The sequence below is a fragment of the Cetorhinus maximus genome, chromosome 4 (assembly GCF_964194155.1).
Source record: "Cetorhinus maximus chromosome 4, sCetMax3.hap1.1, whole genome shotgun sequence".
NCBI lineage: Eukaryota > Metazoa > Chordata > Chondrichthyes > Lamniformes > Cetorhinidae > Cetorhinus > Cetorhinus maximus.
In genome coordinates this window covers 21,055,284-21,073,062 of record NC_135882.1, presented here as the reverse complement: position 1 = coordinate 21,073,062, position 17,779 = coordinate 21,055,284, and the positions used below count along the sequence as shown (strand labels likewise).

The 17,779-nt window shown below is 41.2% G+C and overlaps 1 protein-coding gene across 5 annotated transcripts in view; it reads left to right on the top strand.

Annotated features, from left to right (window-relative positions):
- The first annotated feature begins 3,733 nt into the window (after positions 1-3,733).
- The window catches only part of LOC144679535 (sperm-associated antigen 1-like), a 503,898-nt gene continuing 489,852 nt past the window's right edge, over positions 3,734-17,779 (top strand). For all 5 annotated transcript variants that reach the window (XR_013576361.1, XR_013576360.1, XR_013576363.1 and 2 more), the window contains exons 1-3: positions 3,734-3,828; positions 10,404-10,545; positions 15,759-15,918. Coding sequence is in view for 1 of the 5 variants with exons in the window: in XM_078540025.1 (XP_078396151.1) it covers positions 10,406-10,545; positions 15,759-15,918 (300 nt within the window). In the remaining 4 variants the exon portion in view is untranslated. The remainder of the gene's footprint in view (positions 3,829-10,403; positions 10,546-15,758; positions 15,919-17,779) is intronic.

The window sequence follows — 17,779 nt, the reverse complement described above, 5'->3', positions numbered from 1 at the left end:
TGGCAGTGGTGGAAACCTGAATGGAGAGATTCAAACATGGAGTTGAAGGGGAAATGGGTATGGATTTTGGATGCAACAATATACGAGGACTTTGGAAGTTGAGTTGGAGCAGTAATTTCCCAGGGAGGATATTATGGGTGAGTTTTGAGGAAGGGGCTAATGATGATGGTTTTGAAAGGGAAGAGGGCAGTACCTGAGGAAGAGGAGACAGAAGTATTTGTAATGCCAGTTAGCATGGGGGCCAGGAAGAAAAATTGAATAGTCAGCAGTTTACTGGGGACAGGGGCTAAGGAAGCAGATGGTGGATTTTGTAATGAGATCACCTTAAAGAGGTCATGAAGAGAGAGAAGGCAAATTCAGAATTGGGTCTGGTGGGGTAAAGGGAGAGGTTTGGATTGTGAGTAAAGGGAATGGGGGTAGGGGCAGAGGCAACTGAATTATTGAAGTTATAGGTTAAGGACAAATGTCATGAACTGGGATTGTTAATGTAGAAAAACTTGCATTTATAGACTGTCTTTGTGACCATAAGACACCCCAAACCACTTTGTAGTCAATTAATTACTTTTGAAGTGTAGTTACTGTTGTAATGTAGACAACAAGGTGGCCAATTTGTGCACACAATGCCACATGCAGCAATCAGATGTTTTAGTGATGTTGTTTGACTATATATAGTGGCCAGGACACCCAAAAAATGCCCCTAATTGTCTTCAAGACAATGCCACGGATCTTTAACACCCACCTGAGTCAGCAGATACGGCCTTGGTATAATGCCTCAACTGAAAGACATCCCTCTAACAATACATTGCTTCCTCAGTGCTGCACTGAACTGTTAGCCCAGATTACATGCTTAACTCTCAGGAATGGAAATGAATCTCACAACCTTTGAACTTGGATGAGAATGCTATCACAGAGCTGATGCTGGCATTTATAGTGACAATAGTGGATCTAATCATTTTGGAAATTTGGAAGCAGGCACTTAAAATAAACACACTGGTTGTCACCATACAGCAAAAATGAAAGGGGCAGGAAAATCAATGAAACAAAGTCCACATGCCGAGCATAAAATGGCCAGGTGTGTGAAAAGGAAGAATGGATGAACCTCTGAAGAGACCCCCATTCTTCGTAATAAACCTTGCTAACTAGTTGCTTAAATAATATTAAAGCTTGAGGAAATGTATTTTTTTCAAATTTCCAGCATCTGTTGTATAATGTTTTTTAGCTCATCTTAAGAGTTTGCAAAGAGTGAATCGTAACTATAGTAGGAGGTCATTTGGCACATCACGGCTGTGATGGCTCTTTGAAAGAACTATCCAATTCATCCCAGTTTCCTGCTCTTTCCGCACAGCGATAGCTTCTGGTGACAATGGAGCTCTACCACAGTAAGAATCTAGCTCCATCAACAGAACTTGCATTTAAAATGTCTGAAGACGTTTCACAGGAGTATTGTGAAACAAAATTTGACATATAGTCGCATGAGATTGTGAGGGACTATGACCTCACTGTATATTTTTATTAAATATATTTAGACATGCTCATCACTATTTCTAAAATTGTTAAAACAAACATGGCTGATACTGTGTCTGTGACCCTGGAACAAAAGAAGCCACTTGGCAATTTTAGGAAAACACACACCTCATTTTCTCTGAGAAGCCACTGACGACCCCCTGTGGACTGTACAGCACAACTTCAAAGAGAGCTATACAAAGGCCATCTGCATTTAATAACCTGGCGAGAAGGAGGTGCAGCGTCTGCTAAGACAAAGGCCCCACAACCTTCCTTTCAATTCCTAATGGCTGATATATTTACCAATTGTTGGAATCCAAACAACGAATACACATCCTTTGTCAAAGATGGTGGAGAGGTGGGAGTCATGTGATATGCACCTCTGGCTTGTTGAACAAGTAATATTGGCTTGCTGAACTGAAAAGCTCAGCCTGATGTTTAACATCTGAATAGCAGGCCACATCAAAGAGGCTCTGGCCACAGGTTGGACATCTGGCCTCATCTACCCTGCTTTGGCTGGAGGTTCTGTACCATTGCCTACAAGATTCATCTCTGCATGCATATCTCATCTTGTGAAGTCAACACCATCGAAGAGTGAATTATACAGCATCTGTTTTCAACTCACAGACCTTGAAGGAATACCTCATTGGACTTTGATTCTGGATTCTGGAACCCACATGAACCAATATTTATTTTCTCTGTGGTCTCTGTACTGTAACTCCTTCTTTTCCCTATCCCTCTCTTTATTGTCTGTGTATGGAGGCAATGTTATGTATCCTCCTCTGGCTTTTTGAGTGTGTGCAAATAAGCTAACTCTGAGTTCATCCTATCTCAAGTTTGCTATGTGGTTACTGACAGAAAATTGGATCATACAAAAAAACCAAGGAGTTTGGAAATACGCCACCACTTATAAAGAGAGGAACAAATCAAAACACCTTTCTGTTTATGAACAGGTAGTGAGAGGAGAACTTAGTGCTGTTTATATTAACCCCTCTCTTAACCATAACAAGATATTAAGTTAGATAACCAAAAGCCTGGTCAAATAAGTAGGTTTTAAGGAGCATCTTAAAGGATGAGGAAGAGCTTAGACCCCAGGCAGCTGAAAGCCAATGATTATTAAAATTGGGAATGTGCAAGAGGCCAGAATTAGAGGAGTATGGAGATCTCAGACAGGATGACCGATTATCGGTGGGGTGGGGGGGGCGGAAATAAGGGACACTGTCGAATGGCAAACCTGTAAAGGGGGGTATGGGGTGGTGCACAGGGAGTGCTGTTCAATCTATGATCTTTAAGATCAGGCCAACAGGAGGAGAGTGCGTGTGTATGCTGTGAATGCGCAAGATTATGGCCTCCATTATGGGACAAACTGCATCCCAGAGACAAACAGCCCAGGATAACCGCCTCAAACACAGAATGGTCCTGTAAAATCCGGTACGATTGGTCAACCTCTCTTGGAAGGTTGCAGAGCTGGAGCAGGTTATAGAATGAAGGGGGGGAGGGGGGCGGTGGTGACAAGGCCAAAGAGGGATTTAAAAACAAAGATGGACATTTTAAAATTGAAACATTGCTGGACTGGTTGTTAATATACACCAGTGAGCTGGGCGGTGGACGAATGAGACTTGGTACGAATTAGAATACGAGCAGCAGAGTTTTGGATGACCTCAAGTTTATGTAGGGAGATTGGAGGTTGGCCAGGAGAGTGTTGGAATAGTCAAGTATACAGGGATGGATGAGGGTTTCAACTGCAGATGAGCCGAGGAGGGACGAAGTTGGGCAATTTTATGGAGGTGGTAGTGGGAGATCTTGTTGATGGTGGCGGAAATGTAGCAGGGAAGCTCCTGTCCGAGGGCGTCAAATGCGACGCCGACGTTGTGGACGGGTCCGGTTCAGTCTCAGGCGGTGGCCAGGGAGAGGGACGGAGTCGGTGGCGAGAGGGAGCAGAGTTTGTGCCAGGGGCCGAAGGCCCGTCAGGAGGAAATTCCTGCTGGAGGGGGAAACTCTTTTGAGTTACCAACAGTCACAGATTGCAACTTCTTTCGAGTACAATCACAGTTCTTGGTTTTCCAGGAGTGGGACATGAACCCACAGATTCAAAGGCGAGGGTGCTATGAACTGAGCCACAGCTGACACCTCTGCTGGAGGGGGAGGGGAAGAGCTATCACCAAGCTATTAATCCCTCGATGGAATGTTTGGATGGGAGTTTCAAATCTCCCGCCGAATGACGTGCTGAGGTTCTATCTGTTTCCGGTGTTTGGATTGCTGGGTGGAGAGGGAGGCTGCTCCTGAATTCGGTGTTGGAGCTGGGGCTGTGAGAACAACAAGCAGGTACAAACCGGCACTCGCCTACCCCTTAAACCGGCGTGCCCGAATGCGAGGAGAAGGTGGCGCTTTCAATTAAACAGTGAATGATTGTTGTCCCGTTTGACCCGCCTCTGCTAGGCCCGTTGCCATGGAAACGCGTCGCGCAGAGAAAAGCTATTTTTTCCCCTTCATTTAAAACCCGTCGCCTCCCTTCTTCGCGCGGTGAACGAACGCAGGAATACCGTCGGTAACTACCTATGAAAGTGTGTCAGTCGCGTTTTGTGCACCAAAGAAGTCGAGTGAAGTGCAGTTTTCCCAAATTAAAAACGTTTGTAAAATGGCAGCGCAGCAATAACTTCCCTGTCTGTAACATCCAAGACTTAGGTGGAAGGAGGCCTTTCAGCCCCTCTATCAGTGCCAGGTCTCAAACTGGGGTACAATCTAATTCCTTATCCTTGCAATGTTTTATTTTCTGCCTTGAAATATATTCCCAGGGTCTAAATTTAATTTTTATGCTCCTCACCCACACTCTTTGATCTATGTATCTGCACCCCTAGATCTTCTGCTCTGTGGAACTGTTTTCTTTCACCTTTTTTTCCCCACTCCATAAAGCTTCTCAATACTGTAAACTGAACTGCAGCAGCCACCAATTTGCCCGCTCAGTTTAGTTGTTTGTGTCATCCTACAGTCACAACAGCAGCTCGCATTTATATAACGCCTATAATGCAGTGAAACGTCCCAAGGTGCTTCGCAGGAGTGTTATTGAACAAAATTTGTCACCTAGCCAGATAAGGAGATATTAGGACTGATGATCAAAAGCTTGGTCAAAGAGACAGGCTTTAAGGAGCATGTTAAAGAAAGAAATAGAAGCAAAAAAGTTTAGGCAATGTTTCAGATTTTGCAGTGAATAACCTGAGGTTAACAGCGTTCACCATTGTTACAGGGTAAATCAGGCAGCAATTTATGATAACAGCAGATGCACAATTAAAAGCAGAAATTAGAAGCTCCCACAGAAACTTCACTCACCAAGAGACTCTGCATTGAAAAATATACATGAAGTTACTGTACTTGTATGATAGTTATTTCTAAATGCAGAAGAAAAAGTTAGTGCTTGTCCATTCCAATTCAAATAACATTTTAATGGTGTGATAAGTATTAATTACAGTCAAACAACCTCTCCCTGGCATTGAAAATTAACGTTTATAAGTGGAATGTCATTCCTTCAGGTTGTAATTATTGTTGTAGATTTAAGAAAATAAAAGGCAATGGTTGTTTTAACTTTGTCTCTTATCGCTCTCTATCTCTCTCTCTCAACATCATCTTTCCTTCTCTCTCTCTGTTGCAATGATTTGGCTTTGAATTGAATAATCTTAACTGACACATCCTGCTTCAGAATCTGATTGGCTAAGGGGATGCATAGTTGCTTGCTCTGTTTACATTGTTCCAGACCACTGCTGAAATAGATTTCTAATCACTGCAAAAGGCCTTAGAAATTCAGTGGACAAATGTAACGAATGGCTGGTGCTATTGCTTCACCACTGACCACAAAATCCAGACCATTGTGTGCAATTCAGCCCCTCATTTTGAATATAAGTAACTTGATTACTCCGCCCTCCCTCTCCAACTATAATCTATTAAAAGCGTTAATTACAAAAATATGACAACAGGGAGCACTTTTTAAAAAATAACTTGATTCTTTTAGTCACACATCTGTGCTAACTTTTTGTGTTATAAACTCCTAGTCTCCACATCTATGATGAAAACTGCCATGGGTAAACTTGTTACACCATAATTACACTGCTATTAGTGCTGGTGCAGTAGCAGTGCATTTTTGCAGTAGATGGACCCTTAGCAATTGCAGAGAAACTTCTATGCTGTGTCCAACATTCTCTTTCTACTTCCCAAACTACTTTGTTTTGCTGTTTAACTATAAATAATAAACTCGTTATTTGAAAATAAGGACTGAGTGTATGATTTTAAAATGAGGACTAAATTACATCTGATTACCCTGATCCAATTATCTCCTGGCTTCTAACCCTGCATCACCTGAAGACTACACTTGACCTTGATTTCCTATGTGCAATATCACGAGTGATCAGCTTGCACTCTTTAATACTGTAGCAAAACATATACGTCTCAGCTGTTGCTTAATCAGAGCATTATGTAACAAAAACATGATTTTGGAGTCACCAGGTTTTCCAAACAACAATTTTAATTTTTTTGCCTAAAATGTGTTGTGAACAAGTTGCAGGATGAGATTTGGCAGGATACTGAAAATTACATCCATGGTTGTTTACATGAGAGTAAATACTTGGGTCTAACACCTGAGATAAAGGTTGCTCAATTCGGCCCTGTAGCACTGCTGGCAATGGGGAGTCAGCCCCTGATAGCTTCCAGTGTGGTCTGCTCCAATCACCATGTTTTGAAGAGTGATAATCCACATTATCCACATGTCCCATGCGTGCAACAGAAGTATGCTGAATGCGCAGGTCATGACATCAGTTGGTGACGCCGATCTGGCATTTTGAATTTCATAGGTCCTGTTACTGCCTTCTCTTAAATACGTGCAGCTGAATGTGTGGTTACAGAACTGTCACCTTCTCAAACCAGGCTGCAGGTACAGAACAGGGCAAGGACAATGCTGCCAATGGTTGTCAAGATGTCCATGGTTATCCTTTTGTTCCAGCAGATCCTTCCAGTGACACAACTAAGATTTCTTAGTTTGTCATGCATCCCTTTATCTGGAAAGTTACTGACACACTCCGTGCAAGGAGTAAGGATTTTGTTGTCTTCTAAGCAGTGCGAGGAGTGGGTACATGGCTTTGCCAGGGTAGCCAGCTTCCCCATGGTGCAAGGAACCATCAATTGCATACACATGGTTTTGCAGGCCCCACATCTCGATGGGAACATGTACTGGAACCTACTCCCTGAATGTACAGTTGATGTGTGACTGCACACAGGCAATCAAGTTGGTCAATTCCCATTATCCTAGCAGCAGTCTAGATGCTTTCATCCTGTGCTAGTCAGCTGTTCCTGCTATCTTTGAGCTGGCGTCTAGATGCTGCTGTGCCCTATTGTGTGCCACCTTGTCATGCATGAAAGAGGGAATTGTATCAGTGAGAGTGCTGTGATGTGGCTTTTGTGATCAAATAGCTGGCAGTGTGCAAGCTGTGAGATGTATGTGTGGGGCTTGCAACAGTGCTAAGTGTATGAGGATGGGGTGAGGCTTTGGATCAGAGGTATCTTATTGATAGAATTTGCTGGTAGATGAATGAAGGGGTTTGGTGAATGGAGTAGCATATGAGTCTAAAGGTGTAGTTGGTAGGATTGGCTATGTGAAGATGTTTTCACTGGCCATGACTATTTGTGTGAGGCCATTAAACTTCTTTCAGGCTACACTCCTGGCATTGCCCTCCATACTATCATGTCCCGCTGCCTGTCTCCTGTGTACTGCTGCAAAAAAAGCCTCCAATGTTGCATCAGAGAACCTTGGTGTACATTCTCTTATCCGTTGTGTCATTTGTCAAGCATCTCCCTTATCTCCAACTCATGCAAAACCACTTCTAATACCTGCTACACCAAGATTTCACCTTCCCTTTAAGAGAAGCAAGTTAGTTTTAAGAAGTGCAGTCTAGCTTTAATTGGCGCCCTGCTGATCATGCAACCAGTCAGCAGTGTATTCGGTGCTGAGCTGCTTGTCACAATCATGGAGATAAGCAGGCAGCACAACATCCACTATTAGGGCCAAGAATCACAAAAAGTATTCTATTTACAGATCAGGGAGAACCTCGTTCAGAGCAATACAGATGTAAATTTTTAGGAAGTGTGACAGCAGGAGTATGAACAGCAACAGTCTCTGAATTGTGCCCATGCACAAACTGTCCATACTACAGACTTTTCTCCTGGGTTGTCAGCTGCAACTCCCTAGAAACAAATAGTCAATTCCAGGACACTCGAGCCAAGCAGGTGTTTTAGTAATCCTAAGTGAGCCTTTGAGAGTTTTAAGAATGGAAATAATGCCTACACCAGAATACTCCAATTGCAGCCATCTTGATGCACTTAATGAGTTATTCATACAGACCTCTATAGGAACAGAAGTAGGCTATTCATCCCATTGATTCTGTTCTGCTATTTAGTACCACAACACCATTTACTAATGTTGTTCCATGACCCTTGCTATCCTAATTCAACAGGACTGGAGTGACACAACACTCTCAGTATTTTTTGAGAAAGTGTTCTAGATTTTGTTTGGTGAAAACGTGCTTCTTGATTTTACTCCTAAATGGCATAGCTCTAATTTTATGATATGTCTTTGTGTTCTGGATTCCCCCACCAGAGGAGATAGGATAGACATAAGGAAACTATTTTAAACACATTGGTTCGATCATCCTTCAACCTTCCAAACTCCAGGTATTACAAATCAAGTTCATGCAATCTGCTCTCCTAATTTAACCTTTTAAGACTGATCTCATTCTGGTAAATCTGTGATGTACCCCTTCAAGCTCAACATTTCTTTCCTAAGGTTTGGTACCCAAAACCGAACGCTATACTCGAGACTGGGTCAGACCAAAGGCTGTTGCAACTAAAGCATCGTTTCCTCACTTTTGCATTCCAACCCTTTTGAGATAAAGACCAAGATTCCATTAGCCTTTTTGATCAACTTTTGTACCTTTATACTAGCTTTTGGTGACTTTGTACCTGGGCCACTAAATCTCTGTTCACTCAATGTTGAGAAAATATTAAGGTTTATTTTGTTTGTCTTTTCTTAGATCTAAAGTGGATGACCTCAAACTTCCCTGCATTGAATTCCATCTACCGAAATTTTGCCCAGTCACTTAGTGTATATCCCTTTGTAAATTCCACCTTTCATCCACAGAACTTCCTATGCCTTCTAATTTTGTGTTACCTGCAAACTTAGTATACAGCTCTCTATTCCTTCATACAAGTCATTTATATATAATGAAAAACTGAGACCCCAGTCCAGATCCCTGGGAGTATTACTTGTCACTTCCTACCAGTCGAGAATGTTTCTTTATTCCTATTCTATGTCTCTTACTTCCAAACCGTTTTCCTACAGCTGATAGACTTGACTCTGCAGATCTTCAAGAACTGTGTTTTGACCTGCACAAATGTCAAAATGTTATCTCCCTCATGCTCATTAAGTCTCCCTCTCTCTCGTGCACTTGCACATCCTAGTTTTAAAAGAGTGGTGTAATTTTTGATTATATTGGAACTCTACTACTAATCTGACAAATTAAAAAGTGATTAAAAAAAAAATCGAAGTAGCATTCCTGCCAGGACTGGGGTGGTGTCTTTAGATCAAGGGTGGGAACAGTAGCTTCATTTCAGGCATATTTTATGGGAGTGATTATAATAATTTATTTTACTTTTATTGTTGTATGGTTCATGGCTTGAAAATGTTTTATTTTACTCTATCAGTAATAATTTTACCAAAAACTAAAAGTTTGTAAAGTCTTGCAGTCTTTGGATAAAGGTTGGTGATTCTTGTTAAACTAAGAGTATTATAATAATACTGTACAAAATATTTAGTATTTTTTTTTATTTGAAAAAGTTTTCACAATCAGTACTTTAAATTTGAGGGTTTCAAAGTATTTGAAAAGGTCTCAAGGAATATATTATGGTTGTGATTCTTTCCGATTATGCAAGTTAGATGACCATAGACCCTTTTCATTCTTTAGCTGGGATGTTCAAAACAGCCTGTAATCCAGATCTAGCCTATAATGTTCAGCTATCCAGCCCATGTATATGAAACTGTTAGCTGTTCCCTATTCTCAATGAATTTCCAGAATGAACTCTCCCCATTCCCCTGGCTCCTGACTGTTTTCCTTAGTACCATTGCAGATTCCTCTTGGCTCCTGACTGTTTCCTTAGTACCACTGCTGATTCCTATTGGCTCCTGACTGTTTCCTTAGTACCACTGCTGATTCCTATTGGCTCCGGACTGTTGCCTTAGTACCACTGCCGATTCCTATCTCATCTACTACTCTACCAATTGATTGAACATGATTGCACACTATGGCAGCAATTCTCACAATATTATGAATTCTTAACTATAGCATGTGGCAGCATTGTAGGAACATTTGTAGGGACAGCACCAGTTGAAGGTAGGAAGTATTTGAGAGAGGAATAATTCGGAACATTACTGAGAATAGTATAAAATTGAAGGGGAAGTAGGGATAACTGCAGCATGAAATGGGAATCCAAAAGCTTCAAAAGGATATGAGAAGGATACAAAACCTGTGATCGTCCAAAGCAGTTTCTCATCATTATTAACGTATAGCTTTTATATTGAACACTTAAGCTGCTGAGTGCTTCACAAGGAAAAAAGTTTGGGTGCCCTGTTCTTTAGGTTTAGCATTTAAAAAATGAATCTCAGATTCAACTTGGGTGATTAGCTAAAATATTATAAATAAGTTTCCCCCCTCATTGAGTTTCATCAGGCCATCTGTTCACTTTTTTATGACCTCAGATATACTCATGTTATAAACTTAAGTGAATCGCACAAAAATAAAAGCAGCAAATTTGATGCTCGTAGGGCAACAAAAGATGAATAAGTGACTTTCTGGTATTCTTTCCAGCCATGAGCACAGCACCTGCTTATTCTTTGATGAGCCAGGGGAACACCAAGACATACAATCTTCCAATTGAACATCTGGACTATAGCTTTGTGGAGAAATGCACCGATGTGACGTATCTGGAAAAAATTTTGATTGTGCTAAGGTACATACACATTATGAATATTTCACTTCTGTGACATGATATACAATTTTGTCAGTTACATATTAATTGGCACTTCCAATCTGGAAAGATTTCCTGTAAATTTATCAAGGTGGATATTGTGAAGCAAATTTAGTCAAGTATTTTATACATAAATCAAAGAGTCTTTTTCTAAAGAATGGCATATGGTATTGCAGAAATATGGTTGTAGCGTTTAGTAAGTTAACTGAGGTTACTACAATATGAAACTTCTAAGCTTTCATGGCTTCACTTGAAATTATAAAAAAAAATCTAATGCACAGTGCAATATGATACTAAGTTTAATCAAAGTTTTGTGTATTGAAAATATTGAATGTTTTCATCTATTGTCTGGTGCATCTTCAACTGTAAACCAATGAACCTATGGCATTTGTTATCAATCACTTCTCCAGTTTTTTTCTCCAGTTTAAAATAGATTAAGCTAAGGAAAGGTAAGGGTTCTAGTTTTTATTTAAAGTACATAAATAATTTAACTTGTTTTTACTGTATTTAACTTAAAGTAAGGGATTTTTTTTCAACTAGAGGCATGGCAGTGCAGCTCAGTCCTGTGTTTTGTACCGCCTGCAGCATTTGGGAAGTCCTAGACGCTCCTTGCACTCTGACCGACCATGTGTGCAGGAAGTACCACCAGCTGCAGCTACTTGAGCTCCGAGTTTCGGAGCTTGAGCAGCAGCTGGAGGCACTGAAGTGCATCCGTGAGGCTGAGAGTTTCGTGGATAGCATGTTTTTAGACGTGGCCACTCCACAGCTTACGGACGTGCAGACAGAGAGGGAATGGGTGACCATCAGTCAGAAGAAAGGTGTCAGGCAGGTAGTCAGGAAATCCCCAGGGTGCATCTCGTTTGAGAACCGTTTTTGTGTTGGAAAATGGTAAGAGGTGTACGGTCCCTCTGGGGAGTGCAGCCATGCTCGTGGCAGTGTGAGTGGCTCAGCTGCATGGTGGGGGAGGAAAAAGAGGGGAAGAGCAATAGCAGTGGGAGACTCGATAGTAAGGAGAACAGACAGGCGTTTCGGTGGCTGTAGACGCGACTCCAGGATGGTATGTTGTCTCCCTGGTGCTAGGGTCAAAGATGTCACTGAATGGCTGCAGGGCATTCTATAGGTAGAGGGCAAACAGACAGAGATCGTGGCACATATTGGTACCAACGACATAGGTAGGAAGAGGGATGAGGTCCTGCTTGCAGAATTTAGGGAGCTAGGAAGTAAATTAAAAAGCAGGACCTCAAAGGTAGTAATCTCTGGATTACTTCCGGTCCAGTGCCATGCGCTAGTGAGGATAGAAATAGGAGGTTAGTCCAGATGAATGCGTGGCTGGAGAAATGGTGCAGGAGGGAGGGCTTTAGGTTTCTGGGACATTGGGACAGTTTCTGGGTGTGGTGGGACCTGTACAAGGCAGATGGGTTACACCTAAACCAGAATGGGACCAACATCCTTACGGGGAGGTTTGCTGTTGGAGAGGGTTTAAACTAACTTGGTAGGGGGATGGGATCCTGAGAGGAATTCAGCAGGGGGAGATGCACAGCCAAAATTAGGGGAGAGAGAAAGTGAGTCTGGAAGGCATAGAAAAACGCAAGGAGTCTGACGAATAAGGCAGATGAGTTGAGGGCCCAAATTAAGACATGGAAGTATGATGTCATTGCTGTCACAGAGACATGGTTGAGAGAGGGGGAGGATTGGCAGCTCAATATTCCAGGATACAGGGTCTTCAGGCGAGACAGGGAAGGAGGTAAAAGAGGAGAGGGTATTGCAATATTGATTAAGGAATCAATTACAGCAGTAAGGAGGGATGACATCTTAGAAGGCTCCTCAAATGAAGCCATATGGGTAGAACTTAAAAACAAAAAAAGAGCAATCACATTACTGGGAGTGTACTATAGGCCCCCAAACAGTCAGAGAGAAATAGAAGAGCAGATATGTAGGCAAATTTCAGAGAGGTGTAAAAATAATAGGGTAGTAATAGTGGGGGATTTCAACTTCCCCAACATTAACTGGGTTAGTCATAGTGTGATAGGTTTAGAGGGAGCAGAATTCTTAAAATGCATCCAGGAGAACTTTCTAAGCCAGTACTTAGAAGGTCCTACAAGAGAGGGGGGCTGTCCTGGACTTAATTTTAGGGAATGAAGCCGGGCCAGTGGTAGAGTTATCAGTGGGGGAGCATTTTGCAGATAGTGATCATAACTCCGTTAGATTCAAGGTTGTTATGGAAAAGGACAAGAATGGGCCAGAAATCAGAGTTCTAAATTGGGGGAAGGCTGATTTTAATAAGATCAGATATGATTTGGCCAGAGTGGACTGGGAGCAGCTACCTTTAGGTAAATCTGCGTCAGAGCAATGGGACTCATTCAAGAAGGAAATAGGGAGAGCATAGGGCCAAAATATTCCAGTAAAGACAAAGGGTGGGACCAACAAATCCAGGGAACCCTGGATGTCGAGGGATATACAGGATTGGATAAAGAGAAAAAGGGAGGCTTATGGCAGATACCGAGGGCTCAAACAGTGGAAGCGCAATGGGGGGTATAGAATGTGTAGGGGGGAACGTAAAAAGGAAATTAGGAGAGCAAAAAGGGGGCATGAAAAAGCATTGACATAAAATAAAGGAAAATCCAAAGTTATTTTACAAGTACATTTAAGAGTAAGAGGATAACTAGGGAAAGAGTAGGGCCCATTAAGGACCATAGTGCTAAGTTGTGTGTGGAGCCGGGAGATGTAGGTAGGGTTTTAAATGAATACTTTGTGTCAGTGTTCACAAGTGAGAGGGATTGCGTGGGTATGGAAATCAGGCAGAAGGACTGTCATATAATTAAAGAAATTAGCATAGAAAGGGAGGAGGTTCTAAATGGTCTGGCAGGTTTAAAAGTAAATAAATCTCCCGGCCTGGATGAAACGTAGCCCAGGCTGTTGAGGGAAGCAAGGGAAGAGATAGCAGTGGCGCTGGCAATTTTCGATACCTCCCTGGCCGCAGGAGAGGTGCCAGAGGACTGGATGACAGCCAATGTGGTACCATTATTCAAGAAGGGATAAATAAGGGAACTACAGGCCAGTCAGCGTAACCTCAGTGGTAGGGAAACTGTTGGAAGCAATTCTGAGGGACACAATTAATCTACACTTGGAGAGACAGGGATTAATCAAGGACAATCAGCATGGTTTTGTTAAGGGGAGGTCATGTCTGACCAATTTTGATTGAATTTTTTGAAGAGGTGACCAGGTGTGAGGGCAATGCACTTGACGTAGTCTACTTGGACTTCTGCAAGACTTTTGGTAAGGTCCCGCATGGGAGACTGATAATGAAGGTAAGACTCCATGGATCCAAGGTAATTTGGCAAATTGGATTCAGAATTGGCTGAGTGACAGGAAGCAAAGGGTGATGGTTGAGGGGTGCTTTTGTGACTGGATGCCTGCGTCCAGTGGGGTTCCACAGGGATAGGTGTTGTGTCCCTTGCTGTTTGTGGTACATATAAACGATTTAGACTTGAATGTAGGAGGGTTGATCAGTAAGTTCGTGGATGACACGAAAATTGGTGGGGTGGTAAATAGTGAGGAGGATAGCCTTAGATTACAGGAGGATATAGGCGGGCTGGTCAGATGGGCTAATCAGTGGCAAATGGGATTTAATCTGGATAGGTGTGAGGTGATGCACTTGGGCAGGACAAACAAGGCATGGGAATACATGATGAATGGTAGGACCCTGGGAAGTACCAAGGATCAGAGGGACCTTGGTGTGCATGTCCACTGGTCCCTTAAGGCAGCGGGACAGGTAGATCAGGTGGTTAAGAAGGCATATGGGATACTTGCCTTTATTAGCTGAGGCATAGAATATAAGAGCAGGGAGCTTATGCTGGAACTGTGTAAAACGCTGGTTAGGCCACAGCTAGAGTATTGTGTGCAGTTCTGGAATGCACATTATAGGAAGGATGTGATTGCACCAGAGAGAGTGCAGAGGAGATTTACCAGGATGCTGCCTGGGCTGGAGAGTTTTAGTTGTGAGGAGAGATTGGATAGACCGGGGTTATTTTCCCTTAAGGAAAGGAGATTGAGAGGGGGCATGATTGAGGTGTATAAAATTATGAGGGGCATAGATAGGGTGGACAAAAAGGAACTTTTCCCCTTTGGTGGAAGGATCAATAACCAGGGGGCATAGATTTAAGATAAGCGGCAGGAGGTTTAGAAGGGATGTGAGGAAGAATTTTTTCACCTAGAGGGTGTGGGAATCTGGAACTCACTGCCTGAAAGGGTGGTAGAGGCAGATACCCTCAACATTTAAGAAGCATTTGGATGTGAACTTGCGATGCCATGGCATACAAGGCTATGGGCCTAGTGCTGGGAAATGGGATTAGATTAGTTAGGTACTTGTTTGACCGGCACAGACTCGATGGGCCGAAGGGCCTTTTTCTGTGCTGTTTACCTCTCTGACTCTATGACTCTAAATACAAAATACTGTTTTCTTTAAGAAGAAAAATGGTCACTCCAAACTAGGTTATGAGTACCAGTGACTCTTTAATTTTCAAGTACAATTAGTAGAAAGCATTCTTCACTTTCAGCCATGAAAGCACATTGCACTCAAAACCTTCAGGTCAATTATTTATTATTGTAGGTAGTACTTGTATAATAAATATCATTTTGAGAAAGTTATGAATATTTAAGACTTGAATGCTGGAATGATGGGAGTTTGTAGACAAACATGGGTAGAAAGAAAGATTTTAATTTTGGTTTTTAAAGGATTTTACTTTTATGAATCATTTGGCATTAACTTGATGCCATGCTGTGCAAAGTACATTGAGAGAAAATGCAATTCAGTAGTCCAGTCAGGTTCCTGTTTTTGAGGGATGTAGTGTAACAAAATCCTGTTTAGTTACATCTGTTCTATAATGGTACCTCTGCAATTTGCACAATAATTTACAACTTTGTTTTATTTACACTTGCATGAATAAAGTAATCTTATTTTCTTTACTTTTATTACATATCAAGAAACTTTGATTGTATAAGGTTATAGAATTTGTTAGGAAATAGTGTTGAATTACTTAGCAATTATAAGACCATGTCACTGAACTATTTTTTATATTCTATAGACAACCAATTGAATTTTTTTGTCTTTGTCTCATGTACTAACATGATTTTGTAGCAGTCGGTTTCTGTTCAGGACATCACTATTACTGCTACTTTTGTGTATAACATTCAAGGTCAGGCGAGGAGGGATTTTATCCTGATCTTATATCATTTTGTGAGAAGAAGATTGAAAAGCTGGATCCTAAAAATCGAATCCTTCAAACAAACAACCCACCAGCAACTGCTGCTAGCTTCACCAAAGAAGAATGGCAAGAAATTACTGGTGATATGAAGGTATACACTGTCTTTAAATGAGTAGCAAATGAATATATCATAGAGCTTGGTTGTGTAACTAAAATACTCACTAGAATTTAGCAAAAATTGTTTACTGTTTTTGCTTTGCTGGCAATAGAAGTCAGTTGGTCAGTGTGGTTGCTTTCAAAAGAACCAAATTCTCTCCTTGTTTAAAACTTGTGTTTAGTGCAATCCCTTGGACCTCAGAAATGTGGAATTCTTTATTACCCTCCAACCCTTAGAATCTACAGGCTTGATTTTGTCTAATCACTGCTGATTTACTTACCGTCTACTCTATTCTTTTCAACATTAGTGATATCCTGTACTGTGGAACATGTTCCTTTACCCCCTACATTTTAAAATGTTTGGAATGATCTTGTGGTGTAAACTATCATGACACCAATTTATACCTGTGCATATTACTTTTTTTACATGGAAGACAAAATTAAGATATTTCAGTAGTAAACAATTTCTTAAAATGCAGGTATAACTATTTAAACTTATGGTTTACTGTGAACTTACTGAATACTGAAAATATCCTGTGTTGGTACAAAATAACAATTGATTATTAGTGTTATTTGAGATGATCATACTTTAGTTTCTGATGTACTATATTGAATTTATATGAATTGGCACCCACGATGAGCAAAATATATTTAGCAATGTCATATCTACTATCAGTTTATGTCATTTTGTAATTATTTATTAGGACTTGAAGAAACATAGTTGCCAAAGGGTAGGTTTGTTGGACCCTTGAGCAAAACTGACTGAATTTTGATGTTGGTTAATCTGTTTCGCGAATTGCCAAACTTTTTAACATTTTTGTTGAAGGGATTAAGAACCTCCCTGATAGGGCTAGAGGGGGGAAAGGATTGCAGGGCAGTGGTTCCAATCATGCACCACAAGTTAACCAAGAAATCATACTGGCCATAGCCCTGGAGATAGGTGGAAACTGATTGCCATGCTCCCGTAAATAAGGAGAATTACAGAGGATTATGAGACAACTGTGGTGGAAAAGACAAAAGATATAGTCTTGGTAATTGATGGAATAAAACAGTGCTACTAATCACCTCAACATAGCTTTTATGAACAAATATTACTGAGAATGATTTCAAGATTTTTTTGAAACAAGCTCCCAAGTTGCTGATATAAAAGCAAAATACTGCGGATGCTGGAAATCTGAAACAAAAATTGCTGGAAAAACTCAGCAGGTCTGACAGCATCTGTGGAGAGGAAGACAGAGTTAACGTTTCGAGTCCTTATGACTCTTCATCAGAACTCCCAAGTTGCTGAAGTGTGTTGGAAAGCAGGGAGCTGCCTAAGAGCACAAGTTTCACCAGGGACAAAATACTCAGTCCCTCTAACTATCTTGGGGCCTTTTAAACATTTTACAACACAATGCACACTAGAATTTTAAACAGAGCAGTTCTGTGTCTACACGAACTTTAATCAGGTGAGCATGAAACTCTGCAAAGCACCAACACAGTGCGAACTGTATTAATTATTTCATTTAGTTGTCTCTCATCAAAAACTTTCTTTAAATACAATATAGGAACAAGAGTAGGTATTTGAGCTGTTCAAGCCTGTTTGCCATTCAATAAGATATTGTTTTATTTGTATCCTAATTTCAGCCCTCGGCCCTCTATACTCTTGACTATCAAAATCCTATTGTTCTCAGATTTAAAATTATTAATTGAACTACCAACTACTGTTTTTTTTTGTGGGAGAGTGTTACACAGTTTTACACCCTTGGCGTGAAGAAATATTTCCCAACTTCCTTCTTACATGGCCTGGCTTTGGTTTTAATGTTATGGCTCATTCTAAACTCCCCTATCATTGGAGAAAGTTTCTCTCTACCTAT